General features: G+C 36.5%; 1 protein-coding gene across 14 annotated transcripts in view; it reads right to left on the bottom strand.

Moving 5' to 3' along the window:
• The window catches only part of EPB41L2 (erythrocyte membrane protein band 4.1 like 2), a 102,373-nt gene that overhangs the window by 19,779 nt on the left and 56,040 nt on the right, over window positions 1-26,554 (bottom strand). For all 14 annotated transcript variants that reach the window (XM_061378377.1, XM_061378367.1, XM_061378366.1 and 11 more), the window contains 8 exons: window positions 21,702-21,744; window positions 14,723-14,798; window positions 13,211-13,429; window positions 12,662-12,749; window positions 11,011-11,163; window positions 9,741-9,838; window positions 4,418-4,590; window positions 3,344-3,522 (listed from right to left, as the gene is read on the bottom strand). In XM_061378377.1, coding sequence (XP_061234361.1) covers window positions 3,344-3,522; window positions 4,418-4,590; window positions 9,741-9,838; window positions 11,011-11,163; window positions 12,662-12,749; window positions 13,211-13,429; window positions 14,723-14,798; window positions 21,702-21,744 — 1,029 coding nt within the window. The remainder of the gene's footprint in view (window positions 1-3,343; window positions 3,523-4,417; window positions 4,591-9,740; window positions 9,839-11,010; window positions 11,164-12,661; window positions 12,750-13,210; window positions 13,430-14,722; window positions 14,799-21,701; window positions 21,745-26,554) is intronic.

The raw sequence follows: 26,554 nt of genomic DNA, 5'->3' as shown, positions 1-26,554 counted from the left end.
CAAAACTGTTCAAGTTCATAAATTTGAAGAGGGGTTCACTTACTGCATATCACATTTTAATTTATTTCTTGCTTATCTGGGGTTCTATTTTCTGCAACTTTATGTTACAAATGATGCAAAGCCTTTAAAGTAATTTTCCATTATTTTAAACTTAGACCAGTGGTTTTAATGGCATGTTGTGTTTAATACGGTTTTAATGTGTATATTGTATTGATTTCATCAGTTTAACAAACTCTGTTAAATGTAACATTGAGCACACTCTCCCCCTTTTTGTTTCTGTAATATTTGGATTCATATTTCCTTTGAAGATCAAAATAAACCACTTTTTTTCTAGTGGTATTGCTGTAACATGCACAGTAGACATAAAGGAGGCTTTTTTTTCAACCCCTCCAGATGATCAGAGCAACGTATTGGTGTGGCTGAGGCTTCTGTACAGCAATATTAACAGAGTATTTCAAAGAATGTTCAGACTCCAGTGACTAAAATCTGACAAAATCTGCAATCCCAGCTCATGAACGACATCAGTCTCCACCTAACTGCTCCTAGAGATTAATCAAAGCACTTAAAAACAATAAAGTGCCCTGAACAGACTCAAATTTACACACACCCTCATAGACGAGAAATATCTGAAATCTAGATTAATAAAAGCATTTAAAGTGTTCAGAGCTTTCTGAATTTAGCTTTTAGGAATTTCACTTTTTGGTTCTAACTAGAATTTTGGAGATGTGCGTTCTGGTCAATGCACACAGAAGACATGTTTTAAACACAAGCTGATAATGCAAGCAGCACAACTTGCAAATAGCATCAAGTAATAATGTATTTATTATTGCACAGCACTTTCGGTATTCAGATTTATGTGCCTGTAAACATTTTGAACTACAAAGCAACTCTTTTTGTGCCTGCAGCTCAGTATCTGTAGAATTATGCATGCTGCAGGATTTCAGGCAGGAAGAAAAACCCCCACCAGCTATCTATTCACTAAATACCACAATGGCAATTTTTCACAAATGGGAAAAGTTAGAAAGATACAGATACACACGTATGTGTGTGCATATTTATGTGTGTGTGCGTATTTTTATATATATATATAAATATATATATATATGTACAGACATCTACATAGACATATCCCTATACTTGGAAGTGTGCAAAACCGAGCAAGCTTCTGGGAGAATAAAGCTATGTGGAAGTGTCAACATTCAAGGAACAAAATTACACACCTCCTCTTCCTCTGCTTTGTCATTGAGGTCATTGTCATTAGAGCCACTAAAGGAAGTTGCCTTAGGCTCCAGGTAGCAGAGGGACAGAGCGAGAGGAAAGGAAAATGTGAGTGAAAAATAAATAGACTGGAAAGCAGACAGAAGCAGCAGGAAGACAAGGAGAAAAGAGGGGATGAAAGAAGGAGAGGTAATAGGAATGTAGTGCTGAAGCCCGGGTGGGAGGAAAGAGACGCAAACATCAGGAAGGCTAGGAAAAGTAATATAACCATTCTCATCAAGCAGCGAATGGAAACTAAAAGAAAAGCATCTCATAAAGTTTAATGAGACACACAAGTCAGTGGGTTTGTAATCCTTTGTATAGATTTTTCCCTCAACAGCTGGGGAGCCTTGACTAGCTACAGGTGCCATAGATTCAAAGGTATTATTCAGCAAAGCTATTTTATTTTTATTATGATCTGGTGTTTCTTTCATGGAATTGCACTCTGAGTCATCTGGGATGGTCAGGAGGGGCTCCCCAAAGGGATCTTCCTCAGAAATATCTGAAAGCATGTCCATCTCAGGGACAGGTGACAGGTTTCTGGATGACACAGAATGGATGGGTAGTGATGATGGGTGTACATGAGTGAGCTGAGGAAAAAAATTCTGTGCACAGTGGAAAATGAAAACACAACAAAATATGAATTTGAAGGCATAAGAAAAGGGGGAAAAAAGAAATTATTAGTTAGTGAAAATTTTCACTTGGAAGCAGGGATAGCTCTACTAACACAATAGAAATGCCAAATAAAAATAGAACTCCCCTTGCATTTTAGAAGAAGCCAACTTGTTTACTTCCGTGGATTATAAAAGGAACCCATTATGAATGCTTTGTTCTCAGGCTATAGAGAACTGTGTACTTTTGAACTGTAATAGTCACTTACAACAGATGGAAGCAGACAGACATCCAAAGGCAGAAAGGTCAGGGGACAGTGCAGTACACAAAAGACAAGCTAGCACTTTGATTCTTGGGTTTATAGCAATTTCCTTTAAGACTTAAAGAGAGCCAGAAACTTAAGGAAGTATCTGCATTAGAAGGAAAAGAAAGCTGTTCACAGAACTGGCACGTGTAACAAAAAACCTTACTGAACAGCTTCCTGAAACAGCTTCCCAAAATACTGCTTTTTTCTCTTCTACTTTTGGCTATAATATTGAAAGATACCGCCGCTTCGAAAACAAGGGGGTACCATTATTTTACCAAGCCCACAGTCAAAATATAGCAAATTATTTTACCATTTTTCTCCCATAAAGAAACTCTGTGGTAATTCAAAATTATTTCAAATTAGCAGCAAACAACCAAACAAAAACAACCAAAACCAAAACAAAACAAAAACATGAAACATGAAACACCACAAAAAACAAAGCAAAACACCACAAAAACCAACCAACAACAACAAAAAAAAAAAGTGTGAAACCAAAACTACTTTAAAATACGACAAAGTTCTGGATAACTGGCTGAAAAAGAAAGGCTCTCCAGGAGATAGGAGCAGCAGATTTTAGCAGAAGGAAATTTTTACATCAAATCATACAAGATCTAAATTTAATTTTTTTACCTATTCCCCCAGTAGCTCAAACAAACAAGACAAGTAAATGGTTGTTTGTAACAGGCACAGACCAAAGTACTCAGCTTCTCACAGCAATCTACTCTTCAGTCAACATACAAGGTCTTGAAGGATGAAATAATTTTGCAATGGCTACTAAAACAGTACTGTTACCTACAGTAATTAAACAGTTATAAACCCAACTTTGTAGAATGTTCACAACTGTGGATATACTAACTTTAAAGTCTAATGAACGAAGGAAATTAATAAAACATTATCTAACCTTTGAAACATTTTTTCAAGAACTCATGCAAGCTTATTGAGAAATCAAATTAAATTTCTACCAATAAAAGAAACACTAAGCCAATGCAATTCAGAAATCTATATTCTCTTTTGCCTACATACATTTACATTAAGTTAAATCTATAGAAAGCACTTGACAATTTTCCTTTAATATTTTAATATGGTGTTCTGTACAATGCCCAGAAGTGACAGGCCACAGACACATACCACATGAACAAATGAGTTTGGTGTGAAAGTCAGCCATACCTTTCCATCCTGAGTCAGCTCTAACTGTGGAGTTTTGAGTGGGCTTCCATCTTCTCCGCCATCTTCATTTAATTTGGCCAGACCAGCACCTTCACTCTCAATTCCTTTACCTCCAGCAGTCTGCACTCCAGTAGCATGGAAGTCTCTCAGCAGAGTTAGGTCTGAAATACCCATGGGAGCTATTAGAGAGCAAAATAATTTTGGTTAATTTAGGTAAGATGGAACATTTTGGTTTTAGGACTTCTTAACAATAACCATTTTATGGTGATGTTAGGAATGAGCAATACAGGCTACTTACTGAATAATACACTTTCCAGCTTCTTGCCTTTGCAGGAAGTCTATGGTTCTCATCATAAACAGCAACGCACCCTTGTAATATAATGTGCACTTACTATGCAAGGGAGAAAAATCTCACAGTATTGGGTAGGTATTTGATAATCAACTTTGATTAGTCTTGGAAGACAAACTGAAAGTACTGTTCTTGTGACAATGTAAATCAGCATAACAAAAGAAAGAAATAGGCCACAGAGTTTTGTGGAAATTCACTATTTTGAGAGGACTGGTTTAATGCAATACAGAAATAGCATACCTCTATGCATATAACTGTCACAGTATTTTTATTCTTAGCAAAACTCCAGAAACAACAGCTCAGTGAATGTTAAGACTTTTCCTGCTGACATGCTTGCAAAAAAGTTGGGAAATACTGCATATGTATACTTGAATAGAGTCAAAGCATAAGAGAGTGAAAAGCCTTAAATTATTTTTCTCTGGTTTGATTTGATATACTGTAATATACATATGAGTAGTGAACACAGATGCTATATGTCCGATATAGAATTCTCCATATATTCACAGCAGTGCCATAAAATTTAGGCAATGACTAAACTTTTACTGTTTAGGCTACCTAAAACTGATAACTGAAGTGGCTACTCCTCAGATCACCCATCAGAAATTCACATATTTGGCAGTAGACATTCTGGCCATCTATAATGTCAACATTTTGAGTGCTGGTTAGATCAGAACCAGAACACATAACGTAATCATTACACTGAAGAAATAAGACAAACTTCATACCTCCATCAAGGCTTCTGGAAACACGCTTGCTTGAAGTGCGTTCAAAGTGTGGAGCTGGTCTGTCTATGAGATTGCTAGCCTGTCGCGTCTGTGCTTGTGTACGGCCACTGTAGCGGAACTTGGAACCCAGGGTTAGAAACTTTGCTTTTGGAGGCTGCTCTGGTGATAAAAGCCTAAAAAGGAAGTCAGTTAAAAAGACCTTATTTTATGTATTTAATAAGGTACTTTGAAGCTCCTTATTAAACTTCAGTTCACCATGCATGATATGCACACTCCAAGAAAGGATTATACAATAAGCTCTAAGAATTTAATAAACAAATGCATGTTATTTATTAATTGAAGTTGAGTTGAAGTGATGCTGATAACCATCATATTTTCCACAGTATGATTAAGCATCTGGGATCCTTATCTTTTGGTGCTAATGTAGTTAAGTTATATTTTTTGTAGAAAGCTGAGGCCACTGTAAGTAAAATACCTCTCAAATCTCTCTCCTTAGAATGTTACAGTAAAATCTATACATCCCACCTCCACTGTGTCTTCTATATTCTGACATATCAGTAAAGCAGTTGCTATTCCTCAAGTTAGGGAATAGCATCTCAAAGTTGCATAGAAGGCTGTATCAATTGAAGAAAAAAAAAAAACCACGGCTGGAGAGGTGTGACCCAACAATAAGAAGTTTAACAAGCCAGATTCAGATTCCACTTTCTTTACAATGTCATTTACAGGTTTATGTAAGTTGATGTTTGCTGGATATAGGGACAAGAAAAAGGCATATTCTGGAAAGGGCGAAAAAACAGATTCAGTTAGGAGTACTATTAATGTTGGATTCTGTGTGTTTGTACCTAAGCATCAGAGTCAATGTCAGAAGTCTAAGCAGCAACGTGGCAGAATTTGCCATGATTAATTCTGGTTTGTTCCATCAGTTTTTTACAGTGATGCGTGAATTCCCTTTAGTATGAGGACTTAAAGTTCATATTCATCTAACCCTCATTGCTTGTACTTTTGTTGTTGAAATATGAGCCATCAGCTTCAACACTGATGGAACTGTTTGATCCATTGCTACCCCTGCTGATAGAACAGAACAGTCATCACTGCAGGAACTCTTCCCAGTCTCTGTTCCTCTAGAAAGGCCTCTCATGTTGCCTCCTGATCAGTGTAGTAGTTCAAATACATGCTCACCCAGCCTGCCTGCCTCCATGGCCTATTCTGTCTCTGTATAAAACCATCAGAATAGATAAAGCTTTCTGATTTGAGGATCTGCAAAGAATGAGAAGCACACAGAACATCAGTGTCTTTCAAGCAGAACCAGCAGCTACTGTGCCCTGAGCATTTAGGATAGCACAGACTGGCAAGCGAGACTTAAAAAGTATGCTTTGTTGTCTTCTTTTGAAGCATTTGCACAGGGAATATTTGTCAGTGGGATCCAATCCAAGATACGTTAAGACAGTATCTAATGGTGGGTTGTGAAAACTGATAGCCACTCTAAAGATACTTCAGCAAGTTTCTGAAATTCTGAAGAATTTTCAGATACTTAGCAAACAGAATGGTGAGCTGGTGTGGTGGACTGACCTTGGCTGGATGCCAGGGTACCATCATCACAAAGCTGTTCTATCAGTGCACTTCCTCAACTGGACATGGGAGGGAGAAAAAATGTAATGAAAAGCTGGTGGGCTGAGATAAGCACAGGGAGAGATCATTCACCAGTTGCTGTCATGGGCAAAACAGACTTGACTGGGGAAAAAATTATTTATTATAAACCAAATCAGATTATGATAATGAGAAAAAACACCTTTTCTCCACCATTCCCTTCTTCCTGGGCTTAACTGTACTCCCAAATTCTCTATCTGCTTCCCCCTCAGCAGTACAGGGGTATGGGAAATGGAGGTTGAGGTCAGTTTGTTACAGGTTATTTCTGCCTCTCCTTTTTCCTCAAGGGGAGGAGACTCCTCACACTCTTCCCCTGGTCCTGCATGGGGTCCCTCACACAGGAGACATTTGTCTATGAACTGCTCCACTGTGAGTCCTTCCCACAGGGTGCAGTTAATGAACTACTCCAGTGTGGGTCCCTTCCACAGGGTCATAAGTCCTGCCAGCAAACTTGCTCCAGCGTGGGTTCCTCTCTCCATGGGCCACAGCTCCTGCCAGGAGCCTGCTCCAGCATGGGCTTTCCACAGGGCCACAGCCTTCTTCAGACATCCCACTGCTGTGAAATGGGGTCCTCCATGGGCTGCAGCTAGATAAGTGCTCCACTGTAAAACCTCCATGGGCTGCAGGGGCACAGCCTGCCTCCCCACAGTCTGCACCAGAGGCTGCCGGGGAAGTCTCTGCTCTGGGGCTTGGAGCACCTCTGCTTCTCCTTCTGCAGAAGGTTTCTGGGGTCTTCAGAAGTGTTTCTCTCACATATGCTCAACTCTTCTCCTTGGCTGTGGTTCTCCCCCCTTTTTCTTAAATGTGTTATGCCACAGGCACTGCCATCATTGCTGATAGCTCAGCCTTGGCCAGCAGCAGGTCTGTCTTGGAGCTGGCTGACACTGGCTGTATTGGACAGAAGCCTCTAGCAGCTTCTCACAGAAACCACCCCTCCCTATAACCCTCTTGCTACCAAAACCTTGCCATGCAAACAAACCAAAGAACACTACATAGAAGGTTACCATCTTCTCTAGGAGAGGATGTCATCTGTGACCATTCTATGATTCTGTGTTTATGGTTTTGTCAAGAGTGCTAGCCAGAAAGATCTAATCCTGCATGCCTAAGATTCAGATACGCAAGCATCTGAATCCTAGTATGTTTCAACAGATTTTTAAAAGAAAACAAAATTCAAGACAATCTAATCCAACCTTCTGCACAAAGGACACTAATGAAATAAAATCACTAGTATCTGCAGCTTCATTTTCATTGCTTCTATAAAACAACCTTATGCGACCTTTGCGACAATTTTTTTTCTCCGCATGATTTTCAAGGTAGAGTGCATTATGCATTAAGAGGAAGAAGGCTAAAAGGGTTTTACCAAGGTTATTCCTCTTCTTTATTTTCTAGTCTTGGCAAAGCTACAGCATTAACTGCCTGTTTTTATCCTTCACCCTGCTGAGATAAACTTTTAATCTTTTAATGTGGAAAAAACAAGAGAACTTATTACTTCCTGATTAAGGGCATCTGAATGGATTTTTTTGTATTACAAGCATAATTACATAAAATAACTGAAGACTACCTTTTAACATTTTAAGACATTCTGGGGAGACACTGAAACGATCACTAAAGTTTCAAATAAAACATGGTAAAGCAGAATTCTAAGCAGATGTCTGCAGCTATTGCTTGAATTGGAAGCTGCAGACTAAACTTAGCTCAAAAGATTATTGTAGATACATAGTCTAACTGTATTTCTTAAAGTAGATTGTTGCTCTTGGAAAATGGTACTGGAATCCTATAAGGCTGTATCACAAATTAATCCAATGCCTTCTGGTTGTCATTTCAATATAGTTCATTAGAAAATTTCATTAATACCTTCATATGCTGGTTGAATTTCCCATCCATTAGAAGAAGATGAATCTTAATGCAATTATTTGAGAAAAACTGAAACATTGCAAAAGACAACACAAGGAGTCTCACAGTGTTACACAGGGCATGTTGAGAGCTCTGGAAGCTAAAAATGCACACCTAGATTCAGTAACATTTACTGTGGTATCATACACAAGCTTTACACATAGAATCATAGAATTATGGAAGAGTTAGGGTTGGAAAGGACCTTAAGATCATCTAGTTCCAACCCCCCTGCCATGGGCAGGGACACCTCACACTAAACACATGCTCTGAAAGAGCTATAATCTCTTGGACTGCAGTTGTATTCTGCCTTTTATCTTTAAAGAAAAATAGAGCTGCATTTATTTTACTTTTTTTAAACCACGATGACAGGTTATGAGGATTTTCTGTCAGTGACATCACTGAAGTATATGGGTTTTACAGAATTATTCAAGTATTTGTTACATAAGTTTCATTATAATGTCAATTTCTAGTAAGTAAAAGCCACTTCTGATCAGAATAAAATCCAATTATTTTTATTATGTCAGTTTCTGTAGCAAGATTATCCTAAGAACTTACATATTTTCAAATGGTAGTTGTCAGTTTAGGATATTTGACTTCCACAGGATTTGTTTTTTCCTATTCAGGTCCATTTTATTCCTATATAATTAGGAAATACAGTTTCCCACCAAAGCAAATCATGGCATGAATTATTTGAAGAATGTTGATAAACTTCCCACTGCAGACAGAACTGCATGCTATTTGTGGTAACACACATCACCAGTCAAAAAAAGATTTTAAAGAATAGAATGTATCTTAATAAACTTAGTAATGAACTCTATCAAATATGAAAAAAAAAGTCTTTGATCAGGGTTTAAAAAAAGTACTTCCAAATTAAGCATTTTGAGACTGATTGCCAATCTTGGCACAAATTCTAACACTGCATTCAAGAATACATTTAATGAAAATCTGAATACTGAAAACCATCTGACAGTTCCAGTAATGAACTGCTTAGATCTCATGGCCCCAGGTTCTCTGTCTAGCAAGTATATTCAGCTTACACTAGTACTCAGCATCAGGATTGTATTTACCTTAAAACACAATTGCTTTCTTAAAATAAAAACACAGGGTACTGAACGGAAAGCTTACCTCTTAAATACCTCACTTACTGTGCTCATCTGAAGCAAGAAACTCAGATTCAGTGCCCATTCAGTGCTTAAGAGGGTCAACCTAAATCTGTGACTCCTAGGCTGCATGGGGCATGTGCACTCCCTCATGGAGTTTGTGCTATTATAAAAATGAAATCAGGATTTTTCAAATTCCTTTTCAATGGAGGAAGTAAAAAGAGAAACTACTCTGTGCCTTATTGTTAAAGTGCTCATTTACAAATAGACCATAATTTTAATGACCAGTACAGAATATTTAATGACCAGTAAACACTTATACTCAGCAGAATATTCTAAGAAGTGAATAAAGATTACTGTCAAGCCCTGAGAACTTCTTTATAAGGCGTACAGTGGCTTTCTAGATGGTCACTTAAGAGTCAATCTCTCAGGAAGCCTTAACATATGGTAACTAGTTTAGCCCCATCCTGTTAGCACTCGAAAGTTTAAATACAGCAGTTAAATTCAGACTTTCAGAACTGTCAGTTGGGGGTGATTGTTGGACTGTCTTCTCTCTAAGAGGTGTTACGGGACTGGGAAATAAGGGGCAAAAAAGGGGGGAAATTTCTACTTTCCTCCTATCCTTTAAAGGGAAGATATGCTCATACCTGGTAAAGTGGGAGAAGCAGAGAATTATCATTTACCTGAAAAAAGTATGGTGCTCCACACAAACCTTCCATAACCTTTTAGCAGCCCGATGGTTGGGCAGTTTGAACCCAATAGTACTCTCAAACTGTTCCGTCTGGAAAGAATCCACAAATAAATTAACCCATTTCCTTAAGCTGGCTTTTAACTAGCAGTAGAGTTCAGATAGCTCCATTACTGTAACAAGCTCTAATTCTCCTTTCGTAAGACTTCGCGAGATTTAGAAATAATAAAAAAATAATCAGAATTTCCAGCCTTTATTAAAATTAGACTTGGGGAGTTAGCCATGATAGGTAATCACATTACAACTTCCTAACTGAACTAATGACTCTGTTGAAAATCCCAGTAATGCTTTACTGCTCCTTGCTCATTTTCTGACTAGATGCTTCATATATTTATTTTTAAACTGCATGAAGTAATTGTACTGCAGGTTGTGCTGCACATTTCCCTTGGATTTAATAAATGTCTGAAATCCATAGTGCAGTGTTAAGCTCACCTAAGCCATTTCACTATGTAACAGTTTCTTAGCAAAACTATTGCATCTATGTACTACAGCGAGTGCAAGAACAATACATCTGTGTTCCAAAACTTACAAAACTACAATGTTACTATTGTATTACTGGTATTTAGACTTCTCTTTTGTTTTATTTATTCACACAGTAAAAGCTACTTTAACCATTTTATAATATAATCTAAAAAAGCATTTGTTTTTGACATTTTGTTCAATATCCAGTTACAATGCGTTCAAAACTTATCCCCCTGCCCTCCCTTCAGCAACTCTCATAAACTTAGAAGGCTATCTGAAAAGAAAGTTGAATCCACTATTTCCATAGTAGCCAGCAGAAAAAGTTATAACCTCCTACAGAAAACTCAGCCCTTTGGTTACAGCCATAAACTAGATGCACTGACATTTAGCAAACAATTATACCCAAAGAGGAAGAGAAGATGGCTCTCTCCCAGGACTGCAAGTTTGTATAAACACTCAGAACATGGCCAGCATAACTAGCTTTTGCTGTAAAAAAATTAAAAATTTCAAGATGGCATCTATTAACCAAAGAAAATTGATTTTCTTCTCAGTTTGCATTTAGTGATCCAGACAAGTGTTTAATACAATCAGTGGAATACAAGAAGGAAAATAAAATGCTCTTAAGCTCTGCTCAAATGCAACAAAAGCCTCTGAGAACATCTGGGAAAAAAATTAGGATGTTTTCTTGTTACCAGATAAGAAATGATCTCACAAAGGAAACAGGATAGAAAGGTGCTACTTACTTCTGCTGGCCTAACTTTGATGTAGAAATTACTTCTTTTATAAGAAATCTTAAGAATTTTTGGCCAAGCAAAGCGGTTGATCCGGAGTCTATCTTTGTAGATGAGCAGGCCGTTAGCACATACACCCAGCATGATATCCACGCCTTCAGAATCCTACCACATATGAGACAATTTCATAAAAATCAGTTTAATAACATTCCAAACAAGTAATGATTGCTACCATACCTTGAGGGAATAATGTAACTGGAATTTACTTCATATTTAAACCTGAAAGACCTCAACAGTGAGATTCTTAAAGCAGAAACTGCCAAGTATATATATTTTATAGGAAAGGCTTTGGACTCTAAGTAACAGCTTTGCATATGTCACATTTCTGGGAATTTCTTCAATATTCTGACAAAAGGAATTAAAAGTTAACAATTTAAAAGCAAGGAAATGTACGATGGATGTGCTACCAGTAATTCCAACAAATATTAAAAGAAGACTTAAACCAACTTAAAACAGGGAGTAAAAGTCTGAAAAAGTTGATGAACATGGTGATAGTCACCTACTATTCTAGTGAGCATATGGGGAAGTAATGGATAGGTGGCTGAAAATATCAACATAATAATTTCAAAGTGCTGGTGGTACACAACACAGCAGAATCTCATGTCCTCCCTAATAACAAATCAACTACATCAAATGCCAGCACTGTCATTAAGAAGTTACTTCACTGGCATAACTAATGCTGCAAGTGGTTCCTGGAAAACCGCAGTTCTAATGCTTGTAGGTAACTTCACTCTAGCAAAAGAAAGCTCCAATAAGACTCTAAAAATCTAAGTTCCTTAGAACACTACAGACCAACCGAACTGCCCGCTGCACTCATATTAAAAAAAAAAAAAGAATAAATAGTTAATTGTACAGGAATAAAAATGTATGTGTATTTGCTTCAAGTGCTTCTAATGAGAACACAGGAAAAAAAGTCTATGGAAAATCTGCAAAAACAAGTCCACATTGTTTCCATATGAAACCGAATAAAAAAGCGTTTTGCCAGTACTTAAAAGTCTTTTCTTCTCTCTTTTTTTTTTTTTTTTTTTTGTTTGTTTGTTGTTGTTTTTTAATATAGGAGCGTTATGCTTAGAACGCATCAATTTTCCTAATGATTTGAGGCTCTGGATTTGCGCACGGCAGTGGGAAGGGGTTGGTTATTTGGATTTTTAACACATAAAAAAAAAAAAAAATCCCCCTAGAAATGTAAATTTCATTTGACCTTCCCAGAAGAGTGGAAAACACCAAAAACCACACTCCTCCCCCCACCCTGATTTTAACTCTCATGGCATTACTAAAACAATTACATGTTCTTTTAGGCTTTATTTTACAGCCCTATGTACCCTTGGCATGAAAAATCTGACATTTTAAATATATTTAGCCACTTTTATAAATAAAATATTTCTAAGCTGCACATACATCATGCATTAAGTGAGCTTAGATTTAAAATAAATTCTAAGTATGTTGAAGCTGTAAACTGTGAATTATCATGACAAATAGATAAAAGGCTTATACCTAAAAACTGAGAGTATGCCATTTTTTAGAATATATATATATATACTATGTTCTTTAATCCTAAACATGTCTATCAAAAAACAGAACAAACCCATACCAATCCAAGTACCTTGGCATGATGTAAATCCACTCCATACATGGAGAGTCTCTTTGCATTTTCTAGGAACTGGGAATCCGCTTGTGCTGGAGTTAAGCCCCTAAAACCATTGAATAAGCCTTCAGTTTATTGACAAAAGAACAGAGAATCAAAACTGAGTGGAATCCTGGAATTCAGACACATCAGAAAACCTCATTTTGTAAGGTATCAATAGCATTTTTGCCCTAATGGGAAAGTGTTCTTCTAAAGCATATTAAATTTCTTGAAATGAGATATCCACCTTCACTCTTTCAAAATAGTCTAGGCTCTATGTTGCTTAAACTAATTCATATGGCTCAGATAAAAATATTTTCTCTAAAAGTTCTCTTCAGAGATCTTACTGAAGCTACTACTTTTAAAACCAAACATTTTAAACATGTGGAAGAGGCTCTAGTAACATAGAAAAAGATTTCCAAAGTAAGAGTAACTTCAGCTTAGCAGTTTTACACATACTTTTAACAGGATTGACATAAACATGACAAAGCATAATGATTTAATTTAATCAAACTGTATCCAACACACCTGTGTGTTTTGTGTAACTCAGCTACTTTCTCTTCCATTTCTTGAGTCTGATTGGGTGCAAATTGGAATTCACTGATATAGTCACTGCGGTGCTCCTCTGGGTCATGATCACCCAGCTCAGCCTGCAGGGTATATGAACCAAGGAGGGTGTGAGTCACAAAAGAACATGGCAGTCGACCAGAAGCTATATCCTGCCGAAGCTGTAGGCACAAGAAATACCTGCAAGATAAAAGAAAGGGGGGGGAGAGAAAAAACCAAAACCAGGAACAGACAGTGTTACTAACGGCAGGCTTATGAGATATGACAGAATTTATTGAGATGCATGTAATCATATATTTTAAATTAAATCAATGCATTAATGATTCATTATACCTTACATTATTTGAGTACTACTACCACACAGTAATTTTCACTTCCATTTTTAACAGTTGATATTACTTTCATAAATAATGTGAAAAGCAGGAAAGATTCTGATTTTCAGTACAAATGGATGAAAAACTGGATCTAGCTTGTAACAAAAGCCAGCTTAGAACTCCTTCATTTCACATTGTAGCCTGCAGGTATCTAACGTTTAAAAATAAAACCTATTTGACATTTCCCTTCGGCTTTAAAATTTTAACTTTTATATCCCTTGCAGTTCATAAACTAATCAAGTCATGTAATACAGAAAAGAAATCTGGTTTAGTACTGAAATCATAATTACCTGCCTTAAACGTATGTATTAGAATTTAATATTTCAGGTACCGCATACAGACTTTTACCAAATTTACCAAGTTAACAATCAGCAGACATCCTACCCAACACAGGGGTTGTAGTGATATGACAAAGGGGAATGGCTTTAAACTGAAAGAGGGCAGATTCAGTTTAGATATTAGGAAGAAATTCTTCACTGTGAGGATTGTGAGGCACTGGAACAGTTTGCTCAGAGAAGTTGTGGATGTCCCATCCCTGGCAGTGTTGAAGGCCAGATTGGATGGGGCTTTGAGCAACCTGCTCTAGTGGAAGGTGTCCCTGCCTGTGGCAGGGGGCTGGAACTAGAAGATCTTTAAGGTCCTTCTAACCCTAACAATTTTATTATTCTAATGCTTCTATTTAATGCGTATGTATAAAACTAGCTTTTCACCAGCCTAGTCTAGGTTATTGCTGAAGTACCTTGGATCCCTTGAGCTTTGCTCTTAATATCAATACCTTTATTGATATTAAGATATTACTTTATAATAAAGCAGCAGCTGGACAATAAAACACTAGCTTCTTTCATAAAAGATCATTTGCATCTTATCTCCTGCCCAAATCATATTCCCATTTACCATTAAATTCTTTCTTGGGTTTCTTTCTGAAGTTTTCATTTTGCCTTTTTCAACCTTGTTCAAAAGAAGTTGATGTAAAAACATCTATAGCATTCTAAAGTAACAGCCAAAACTCTTATGGCATCTGGAAACTGAAGAAATTTTATATGGCCTTCAAAATAGACTAACAGGCATTTTTTAGTTTGAAATTAGGAACTATACATACCTAGTGATGTCTTCAATCAACTGTGAAGGATCAGGGGGATAAAACTTCACATTAAAGGTGAATATCCAAGGTAAACCTAAACATGGGAAATGCTGGATTGTTAATCTCAAACAAGATGAACAAAGCAAAAAAAACCTTACAAAAAAAATTTAGGCAGTCATATAGATCTTAGATCACTGAATCCTGAGTAAAGTTTTTTCCTCCTTTTACAACATACTAGTAAGAAGCACAGAATATTTTCATTCTCCTGTAGTAACTCATATAGAGAGACAGTGAATGATTAGCACATTAAAAGAATTTTTAAATAAAGTTTTAAAGTAAGTTATGTAAATATCCGAAGACATTTTTATTTTGAAAATTACCATAATATATTTAACACTTTGAAGATATTCTGTGTTCAGAGGCACTTGCACTGAATTAGTGCTTAGTTCCAACTCCTCAAAGGCTAACACTCTCCTCCTGTTTTAACTGACTTTTAGTTTGAGAGACTGTAAATAACTACAAATTTGAGATGTCAAAATGAGGTCTGCATTGTATACACAAAGATAAATATTCATATTCATACAGTATGGATGCAGGACAAAAAATATTAGCCATTCCTCCTTTAAAATATTTTTTCAGAAACTGTACCTTTAGCAACTATAATTATTATATTCTTAGTTTAAATTCTCATGGATTAGAATTGGTAAGACCCCATGCAATTTTTAAGCAAAAGCATTCTTAAAACTAGATTAATAATTTGACAAATTATAAAACTTTACGTCGAGTCACAGCTCTAATTTTAAATAAAACTTTACGATTTGCAAGCTTAAGTCACTCATCAATAATTAAAATACATTCTCAGAATGTTGCTTTACCAGTACTGTAACATTATGTACAAGAGGAATACATTCACTGGAAAGTACTAAAAGCTTGACAAAATGTAGAACTTTGCTAATTCAAATAGATTTTAACTACAATGCAGACACAGATGTAATAGAAAATCACAAAATAGGAGTCTAGGAGAAGAATTTAATAGGTGGTTTTGCACACTGCTTGAAAGCAAATGCAGTTGAGCTTTATTGTATCTTACCAAAGTTACACCAAAATGTAGGGCTGCTAAAAACTGTGAAGAAATACTAAGAAAAACAAACCAGAGAAAGGCCACAAAGATGATCAGAGGGCTGGAGCACCTCTCCTGTGAAGACAGGCTGAGAGAGCTGGGGTTGTTCATGCTGAAGAAGAGAAAGCTCAGGGAAGACCTTACAGCAGCCTTCCAGTAACTAAAGGGGGCCTACAAGAAAGCTGGAGATGGACTTTTTACACAGGCTTGTAGTGATAGGACAAGGGGAATGGCTATAAACCAAAAAAGGGAAGATTTTGGTTAGATATTAGGAGGAAGGTCTTTATGCACTATGGGATTTTTGAGGCAGTGGCACAGGTTGCCCAGAGAAGCTGTGGTTGCCTCATCCCTGGCAGTGTTCAAGGCCAGGTTGGATGGCGCTTTGAGAAACCTGGTCTAGTGGAAGGTGTCCCTGCTTACACATGAACCTCTTTCTCAACTTAGCCCCTAAATCACTACTTCCTGTAGAGAGTTTAGGGTTTTAGAGCATCTTAACGATCCCAGATATCAATTATTTGTTAGAATATTGATTACTTTGCTTACGAAACAAGCCAGGACTCCTTAAATGGAAAAGCCTAATTTACTGGATGATCATATAGTGCCGAATTAGGTAAAATATGCCTCGTTGCATCATCTACTGCAATGTGGTGTAAAACAGAATTAGGATAAAGGTACCTTTAAAAAAAAGGCTAACACTAGTTAATACACCTAGCATCACAAACAGAATTAAATCTGGAATAGATTAGTTTATTTCAATCATTTATCTCCCAGGGAATTTTCGTCATTTAATGAAAAGCTGCTGCTAAGGAACAAGCCAAACTGATGAAGGTACGCAACTGGGCCAAAACGTCTAAGCAAAACAGTTCAGGAAGTGTTGTCATCTTAACAGGACAGCGGGATGGGGAAAAATGGATGAAGAATGTGTCCTTCTATATAATACTAAACCAGTCATCAAGTTTTCCTGGAATGAAAGAGTTTTTCCTGTTTGGAAGCAATTTTTCCTGGTCTAAAACTTGCAATGAAACTAGTCACAGATGAATTCCTGATTAACATATTCCTCTATCTTGTCAGCATTTCTACAGTTACCTTTCAGAAAGCACTGTAGCCAGGAGATCTAGAAACCATTTGAAGGAGAAAAAAAAATAAAGCTGTATTCTCTACAAGTAGCTAAAATGAGTGTAAATACTCAATGTATAGGCTATGTGAGAAATTTCATATGTCTTTAAATACTTGTTCCATAGCTAATCCACTGAAAAATGTAGTTGGCTTTGTACTAAATATTTTCTGGACAGTTGGTGACCTTATATTTTGCCTGATTACTGAAAGCCCATCTATCCCCTGAATACACACTAGCAAATATACTACAATGGAAGCAGTCTATACTTACACTTCTCACTACAGCGTACTGTTCATAGCCACATAACTGAGGCATACAAATGGAATTGTCTTCACACAATGATGCACACTATTACTGGCTCTTTGAATTGGTGGCCAAGACAAAAAAAAGTAAATAAAACTGGTATTTAAAATAGTACGTAGCATTCTGTCCTTGATAAGGCTCTCTGTTTTGATGGTTAATAATATGGGCTACAGAAATGTCAAAAATTTTTCTAACCAGCTTGTTACCTCAAAAATGCTTCTGTGGCAACTTTAGGCACATTCTGAGAGAAAAAGAATGCAATACAACCAACCAGCAAGCAGCATACAAATAACATGATTCATCCCATTTAAACTGGAAAATCAGTGAGGTCTTTTTTCCAGTAAAGGCTTTTTTTGGCTTTTACTCATGATGTCTCTTTTGGCCAAATTAAGATTTTTAGGGTACTGTGTGACCAGGACAGATACATTACTCACAGACAGATGCAAAAAATGTCCAATAAAATTAAGAAAATGTTTTCTAACATTTTTCTTAAAATTATCATTAAGAGAACTAAATAAATAAGGAAAATACATGTGCAGCCCACATTTGCAAAAATACATGAAAAGCAGCATACAGACAGTCCTGGTTGGACTGACAAGATTCAACTCCCAAACTCAGACATTTCCAAACTGCAAAATCATCCTTTATAATTAGCAGGCATACAGAAGTACCTCTGCAGGAAAACTCTTCCCTTGACACAGGTAGTTCAGTCTCTTTGGAAACTCTAAGCTAGACTCCAGTGTAATTAGCTAGGATCAAAATTAGCTACAACTTTAACAGATACATAGTTATTTACAGAAAATATATGGATCTAAAAATAAAGTGACCCCCATATTTTGGTGCCTAAGCATGATCATACATTTTGTTAGCATTAAAGTCAGACAGCCACAGATGTACATTTAAAATGCAAGCATTTTTGTTAATTCTAACTTACTGTAGCACTTTAAATGCAAACTTTAGATTTCTTAAATATTTTAGAACACTGTGCTGCAGAATTCTAAACTCATGTTTGCATTATTCTCATGGAATTTTAGTTATGAATTTATCACCATTTGGTCCACTGCATTATTTGAAAATATACCTACTTAACCATATAATTATTTTTCTGTATCATCCTCTTTCCTCAGCAGTTGTTTAGGCTGTGTTGCAGAATACATTATAGAACCACAAATGTAAAAAAAAGAGAAGAAAAAAAAAATAAATCCATTTCAACTCCATGACAAGCCCCAGAACTACATAAGTTGTTGGCAAAGTATGTCTCAGAATAGGCCAGTATTGCATTTTGCTGGTTTCAAGTTCCCGAATCAGAACAACTGGTTTCCCATTAACCAAAGGATGTTGAGAACATGAGCCTTGACCATGAGCTAAGAGAACATGAATACTGAGCATGAGCTAAAAGAAAGGTTTCAACTCGTAACCCAAGATTTGTCACAAGCTGCCTTACCTATTATACTGTTTCATCTCTTCTAATCCACTTCCATTAAATAATACAAACAATTTCCCTTATTCCCCTCAATAATTAAACTGAATGAAGTAACAAGCAAAGTAAGTTTTCTGTCTTCAGTCCTTCAGTTAATCACTCCTTTTTCTAAAAAGAAAATGTCTTTTCTATCACTGTAGTCATCTCTTTTGATGCTAGTGGACACAGCTTCTTTTGACCCTAGACTGCTGAGATGTAATTATGTATGTACTGACTTCCTTCATAGCCAATGGAAGAAAAGAGGCATTTAGTTCGGTTCCCCTCTCAGACATCTATTTCAGAATGAACTCAGTCACCTCCTAGAAGTGCCTGTTCCTTATAAAAAACAAGTGCATTTACCTTAGGTGGACACAGCCAACCTATATTAGGTCCCGTAAGTCATATCCCAGATACAATGACGAGTTCTAGAATTGCTCAAGCTAAGTAAGTGTTCTCTTGACAGAAGACATTAAGACAATTTTAGAGTTAACTTCAAGAGCAAAAAGGTTAAATGTATCGTTTATTGGGAGAAAATGCACAAAAACCTCCCTATACTAGTCTTTTCTGACCTCAGAATATCCAAATCCTCTCCAATTTTTGTAAGAGACACACACCGGATAAGCAATATGGAAGTATTTTTTGTAATAAAACCACTAATTGTGCTGTTGGCTAGATTTACCTGACATAAAGTTACCTTGGATTTAAACCATTTCACACAGCATACAAATCTAATTTCCATTTGGAAGAGAATTAAATACATCCACACTAAAACCAGGATATGCCTAAAAAAAAATAGCTCCAAAATGTGTGTGAAGAGAAAGATAAAGAGGTCTGCAACCCAGTTCCATTTACTTCAATTATACAAACAATAAAAGCAAATAATTAGACCTTTATAGGTCTAGATGCTTTATAACATTCACATCTCTAATCTTAATCCACAATTATAATTAATTCACAATGCTTTATAACATTCACATCTCTAATCTTAAGCCATAACTGAACACCTAAATTGCAGACAGAAGATTGATCTTCAACTGCAATAAACACTATGATATCAGGTTTATGAAGTTTACTCATCCAATTCTGTTATACTGAGAATGAGTTATGAAAATACCTATAGAAAACAAATGAGTGTAATAGCGTGTTCTACACTAGCTGCATGTACATCTCACACAAATAAATTCTCAAACTGCCTATACATAAGGCTGAACTACACACTCCTGTGAAGTCTGAGATTTGGCTAGTCCAAAGTCAGTTGCTACTGCTTGTACCATCACAATACTCAAGCTGAACTTGGCAGTTTTGCAAAAGCCTCAATCCACTTTTGATGTGGCAAATTTCAAGAAGATCGTGACAGAAGTGGAATTACCCTACCTATCCCTAATTGAATTTAATAGAGGTTTTAACACATGCTGGTGGATATCCAATTACATGAGTCAAAAAAAGAATTAATTTTCCTGAAGAGATCAGGCTAGCTGAACGCAAACAAGCTTCTTGCCATCTTTGCAGCCCTAAGAACAGAGCCAGTAATTTGCACATCACGTTCATTAGCCAAAGTAACATCAGTAGTTGCTGAGATCCAACATAACTGCCTAGCCAAAGGCCAGCCTGAATAAATAACATCACATAGAAAGCCTGAGGTCACCAGCTGAGGAAGAGGCAGCCTGTTGTAGAACATGACTTGGGAGAGACTAAAAGATTGTATTTTACCTTCTCCAGCAACAGGTGATACATATATGGACAATGTGCAGAGTATTGGTATTGCTCACATATAAGAGAGAGCAGAGATTATTATAAAGTTGCAGACTGACATGCTGAACTCCACTTCTGAATTTATCACCTTTCTGTGTTCAGGTCAATGTACTTTTCTAGATTCTTATATAGCATACTAGTGCTTCAGTTTGTGCTGTACAAGACAGAAAGAAATTAGTTTCTTCATTTCAAATGTTCAAATTGACTAGTATATTTTGGAGGCACCTTCAATATATTATGAATATTTTTGTATGCAAGATTTCCTGATTCAAAGACAAATACTTAGAACAAAACCTAAAACAAAGGAAAGCCTCACTACTTGGTAAGTAGCTGGAGGATAAAATTCATCTGCAGTACATTCCAATATCTGGAAATGCTAACGAACTGATTATGAGGAACAGAAGTGACAGTATAGCTGATTACCTGCAAATAAGTGTAAGGAAGTTTGTTTTTAAAATCCTTAAAAAGTGTCCTCTACTTGCATATTAGTACATTTACCATTTTAATAAGTCTAGTTTTCTTACATAAGAGCATGTTGGATCAAAAAAAATAGGTTCCAAGGAAGCTTCTGTAACTTTAATTTCTTTTCTGAAAATACAAACCACATCTGCCTAGTAAGGATTTCATCAACTGGGAAAGGCCTGAAGAAAACCCAATTAACAGCACTATGATTTCACATGGATCCAGTCTGAAAATCGAGACATTCCAAGATTATGCCCTACTTCATTTCCACAGCAGAAAAGATGGAAACATCAAAAAAGACTATGCTGGACTGAGCAGTACTAAGGAATATACATTTTCTGTAAGACGTATTGATTCTCTTTTTATAATTTCATATTTTGGTGAGTCTTTTAAATAAGAAAGTCCCATCGCCACAACCGGGACCGTCATTTGCAAGATTATATTCTCCATCCCATAACACAAATATCAACAAAAGTTGAAAAAAAAAAATATCTACTGTTTCAGGATGCAAAAAGACCAACCATTAGTCGCATATGACCGGAAAATTTTGAGGCAGCAGACAGTATAATGATTAACTTCTGCAACACAAGGCTGAATAGACAGTGGATGGAAATAGCTTCTACTCTTCACTTTCTGTTCTAGCACTGAATATGTCATTATCAGATACACATTATTTTAATGCTGCAAGTATACAGTGTAGTCAACATTGAGGTTACTAAGTTTATGAAGAATATTTCTGTGAGGAAATAAATGGAGCATAATATCTGAATACAGAAGTACTTACTTCGAATTTGTCTCTTAATTTCCTTTGCAGAATCTAGCCAGTTCTGGAAAAAAAAAACCGACCCATAAACAACATTTAAAATCACCACAGATGGAAGATGTTGAAGTAATTTCATTCAGTGCAATTAAAGTTTGTATTGTTCAGACACCTGTTCTATTTTAAAGTAACCCAGAGAACACTAAAACTGAACTTGAAATTTGCTAGCAAGTCTCCCCATCCGTGCACATAAATGAAACTGTGCAATGACACTCCCTTCATGGTTGTCTTACTGCTTTAAAATATTTATGCCCTGTATTACTAAAAACTGGAGAGTCCAGTGGAGGTGGTCTAGCAAATGACATTTGACAAACACAATTTTCTCTCACAGTCCTTTTATGAACATAAGCAGACTTTCCAAGAATGGCTACGTAATCTCTACGTGCCTGTGCTTATAACACCCAAATAAGAGTTACCTAAGGTAACATTTCTCTTGAACTCCAGAGACTTAGTATTTGTATCATCCTTCTCAAGGCATACACCTTTCAGTTCTGGCAACATTCAATCAAAGGTACTTGGAAAAACCTAATGAAATTTCATGCATTTTTCTAACCTCCCCCAAAACAAAGTTCTTTACGAACATGTATTATGTTAACAGTGATACACTGGCAAGGTTCAAATCTGGGTACTCAGCTCTATTTTAGGAAATGCAAATAAAGTCAGATTTTTGTATTTTAGATGCCTTTTTTAAATGTTTTATCCTCAATACCAAAAATATTTTCCCATTATCTGTGCAACCTATTAAAGAGCTCATAGCATTTCAGTTACTACTGATATTTACAAAGACACCTTTTTGTGACTGATCATCCAAAAATGTAACTTTGAGAAGACTAATAAATCAGTAACATATATTCATCATTAACTCAGACAATCCTGTTTACTAATTTTAGCTATTGATGTTAAAAATAGATTGAATGAGAGATTAGGAACATAAGCCTTTTAACTGCAGTTACTGAGAATTTACTTTATACAGTGTTTGAACCTTTATTTCACATGGCCAGACACACATACACATGCATATATATGGAAGAAACAAGCATGCACACAGTCAGCTGGCTAGCAGGACTTGGCGCACATCACAGGGTTGGGCAGAGTAGGGAAGAAAACTTGTGAGGTCAAAGACAACGTGCATTTCCACAAACCACTACACGTACCAGCAGCTTTAAAGTCAGAGGGGACCTCAATGCCAGCACAAATGTTGCTAAACCTTTATCTCAAAAACGTTTCTCGCCTTACCTAGCCAGCAGCAGACACTGGGTATAATTTGACTCAACTTTCAGTCCATGGTACCAAATTTCTGATGTAACAACTGTATTCCAGTACCATATCCCTCAGTCATTATTACAGGCTTTTCCACCAAAAGTCAGATTTATTTCAAGGAGACAAAACATGAGGCTACAGTTTTAGGGGTCTGCATGGATTAAAAGAATATGGAACTGTGTGGCTTTGCACTGCTGCACACCTTTCATGCTGTTAAAGGATGTGGTGTCTATAAATATGACCTAAAATACTAAGCTCCCTGTTGTAAATGATCTTGGTCAAAGTTGATTTAATCACAAATGCAGCATGTATATATTAGACAACTACTCTCCAAATTAAATGCAAAACCTCCTTTCTATATTTTTACATATGTAATTAAAAATAAAAAAGAAAAAAAAAGGAATAATTTCACTCTACTTGCTTTAAGAAGTCTGTGACATCCACATTTCACAGCTATTATAACTCTTCCAGAGATTCACAGTCCATAGCATCATTACAAAGGAAGAGACACAAACCACCCTTCCAAAAAATCTGGATACTCTTTATTCTGCTTAAGTCAGAAAAACTACCATCTGTTGGAAAAGCCTTTACATGGAAAGGCCTTGGAAGACAACAGAAGTCCTCAAATACTTTTAGCAGAAACTCACTTCAGCAGCAGTTACCCTAGGTTTTCAGTTTTGGCATGAGTTCTATTCCAAAATGATAGACAGCCATATTCTTCCAATTGCAAAGACAACCACAAGTAGCTTAAAGATAACTGCAAGTAGCTTAAACTCTTAAACTGTAGTACAAGTATAAAATAAATAAATATAGAATATAGCATGGCATAACTACAGCAGAAAACTAGGATTTCTGAGCATGCTACTTTCAATGCTTTATCACTATCAAGTAGAACATATATAATACAGAATATGCTGCAAGATAAGAATAACCTTTTCTTTCCAGAAGTTACACAGTTCATTTTCTGATTTTCTGAACCTTAGAGTGAACTCATTGTACAGTAGCAGACTTTTTCACCAACTTCCATTACTACTAGGTCAAATAAAGTCAGATGCTTATACCCCATTTATATACATAATTACAGAGGTGGGCTTTTTGCATCTGTGCCCTTTGTTATGGACAAAACAAACCCTATTGAAAGAGTCTACCCTGAAACAGACCTCTTGATGCAAAATAGACAGGTCTGTCTTTCAAATCAAAAGACAGTGTATATACACAACTTTGCTCCAGTAGGCAATAATTATTGGTTTAATCTGTGATTCATAAGGTTATAGAGCAGAAAGTAATTAATTGTTAAAAAACAACAAAATGTTCTCTACCAGTACGAAAGTATTTTGTACAAATCCAGAAATGCAGTATTTCCAGCTGCTGCCCAGAACGTAAGAGCAGAAGCTTTCTAACACTTCTGCAGACAAGTTAGTGTGAATGGCTCATTTGTGAACTTCTGAGGGTGTAATACAGTGAAATCACTACCTAAACTTTAGGCCAATAAATTTAACATTTGTAAAACAATGAAGGAAATCATTAATGAGTAATTTGACCTAAAGAGTTTTAAAATGTGTATTGAAGCTAACAAAAATCTGTCTGATTTAAAGACATGACATCTCTGTCAGCTGCACAGAACACCATAGAGAAAAGTTAATGGGACTGCTCCTCCAATGGTACCCTGATAGTGCATTAGGGAGCAGCTCTAATTCAAAAGAGAGCCAGGCATTCAGTTTCCACACCCCACAGCTGCCGTTGAGCTCAACAGCTGGCTTATGAATGGGTGGCTGTGATGTGTGCACAAGAATGAGAAAAACACATAATTCAGCATTTAGCACTGACCAGCCTAGAGGTCAGAGATTTGTGGCATTTTAATCTGAAGAGGCAGTCATAACAGGAGAAAAAAAAAAGGGTTAGAAAGAACTGGTAGTGAGATTAAAAAATTGTCAAAAACTAAGAGATGAACAAAATAGAAGGCCCTAAAACCAGCAAAAGTTCCAAGTCCCTAAGCTTTCATAAGACACCACAGTAGCTACCCTTCACATTATCAGGATATGTTTATACCATAACCTGCGTAAGAAATTACAAACACAGTGTTGTACAAAAACAGTAGCTTGAATTAGGTAATTTGAGTGACAGTAGCAGTAAAAGCAAGCCTATATCAATGTGTACGTTACTGTACACCGTGCAACCTGTAAAAGAATGTAAGCACTTAGCTAAGTGACTAGTTCATGCCAAAGCCCACATTTTAAAACTCTTCTTTGAAAACCTGGATATTCACACTTACCTGGTAATCACAACGTATAGCTGCACCAAGTGTACACTACCATCTACATAGCGGTACTTTGGGTAAAACCTAGAGCATATGGGCTATCCAGTCAGGAAATACCCAAAATAAACCCCTCCTTCTCTGCTACTCACGGGCATTCAAAATCTTGTAGTTCCTGCAGTTCACCATAAATTAAGCTTAGTCTTGCAATAGAAAGTAGGAGGTAGGAAATGCAAATCTGCTAGAAGACTCCTTTTTAAGTTTGTTCAAATAATACTTGTATGAAGAAGACAAAAATCCAACAACTGTGTTTTTTTTAAGTCTTCGTAACAAATCAGACCAGCTTTCTCCAGTTCTTAAACAAAAGCCTGCTGCTGTCCATAATTATGGTGATGAGTGGTCTACTCCTTGAATAGAGTGCTAGAATTAGCCTGAGTATATGAATAATGGAACCACAGGGACCTCACTATCAGGATATTTTTTACTGAATTTATGTAAATACCTCATTTATGAGTCTTGCTACAATAGTACCTCCATAGTCAATGGACAGGGAGCTCAGGGGCTCACTCAGGCTGAAAGGGACCTCTGGAGATAACTGATCTAATTGTGATTCATGGCAGAGCCAGCTTTGGAACAGCTGAGACTGCCCAGGCTCATATACAGTCAAGTATGAAAAAACAGATGGGATCTTTTTCAGGTGTGATGAGCTGTTTGTCCACTGGCATGACTGAGGAACAGCAAGAAATATTAGTCCAACCACAAGCACATAAAAAATAAAATAAAAAAAAACAAGCCCTACACCAATCCAGACTTTCCTGCTGCACTTTCAAAAGTCAAAGGCTCCCTATTCCACCTTGCATAATCTGCTCCAGTGGGCTATGTCCTGGTTCAGCTCAAGGATCCCAGGTCTGCTATTAGACTTTTCCTTTCTTGTTAGAGGTCAGACTGCTCTTTTATGTTATTTTGCTGTGTGCATACAGTATAGATTTTCAATAATGAGCAGCACTAATAAAGGGACAACATGTGATAATAACAAATAATAATTATGATATTTAAACCACAACAATTACTTTGAAGATCAACTGACATGCTTTTCATTGTTACATCAAAGAAGTTCAAATTTCTATAAATGGTTTACAAATCAAGACAAAAAATAAAATACCCAGGTAAAAAGAATGCATCAAGCCCATTTTATATATGGGTATCTTTAACACAGAGGAATTGAGTATTTTGCTTAATGCTTGCAGCAAAGCAAGTCTGGAAAACTACTGTATTTGAATGGAAGTTGTCAGAGATTCAGATC

Source organism: Neopsephotus bourkii, unplaced genomic scaffold, assembly GCF_033783945.1.
Source record: "Neopsephotus bourkii isolate Nb327-2 ecotype Australia unplaced genomic scaffold, CSIRO-AGI_Nbou_v1 NB_1765, whole genome shotgun sequence".
Lineage (NCBI taxonomy): Eukaryota > Metazoa > Chordata > Aves > Psittaciformes > Psittacidae > Neopsephotus > Neopsephotus bourkii.
Note: the sequence above shows the minus strand (reverse complement) of the source record. Positions and strands in the feature narration are given on the sequence as shown.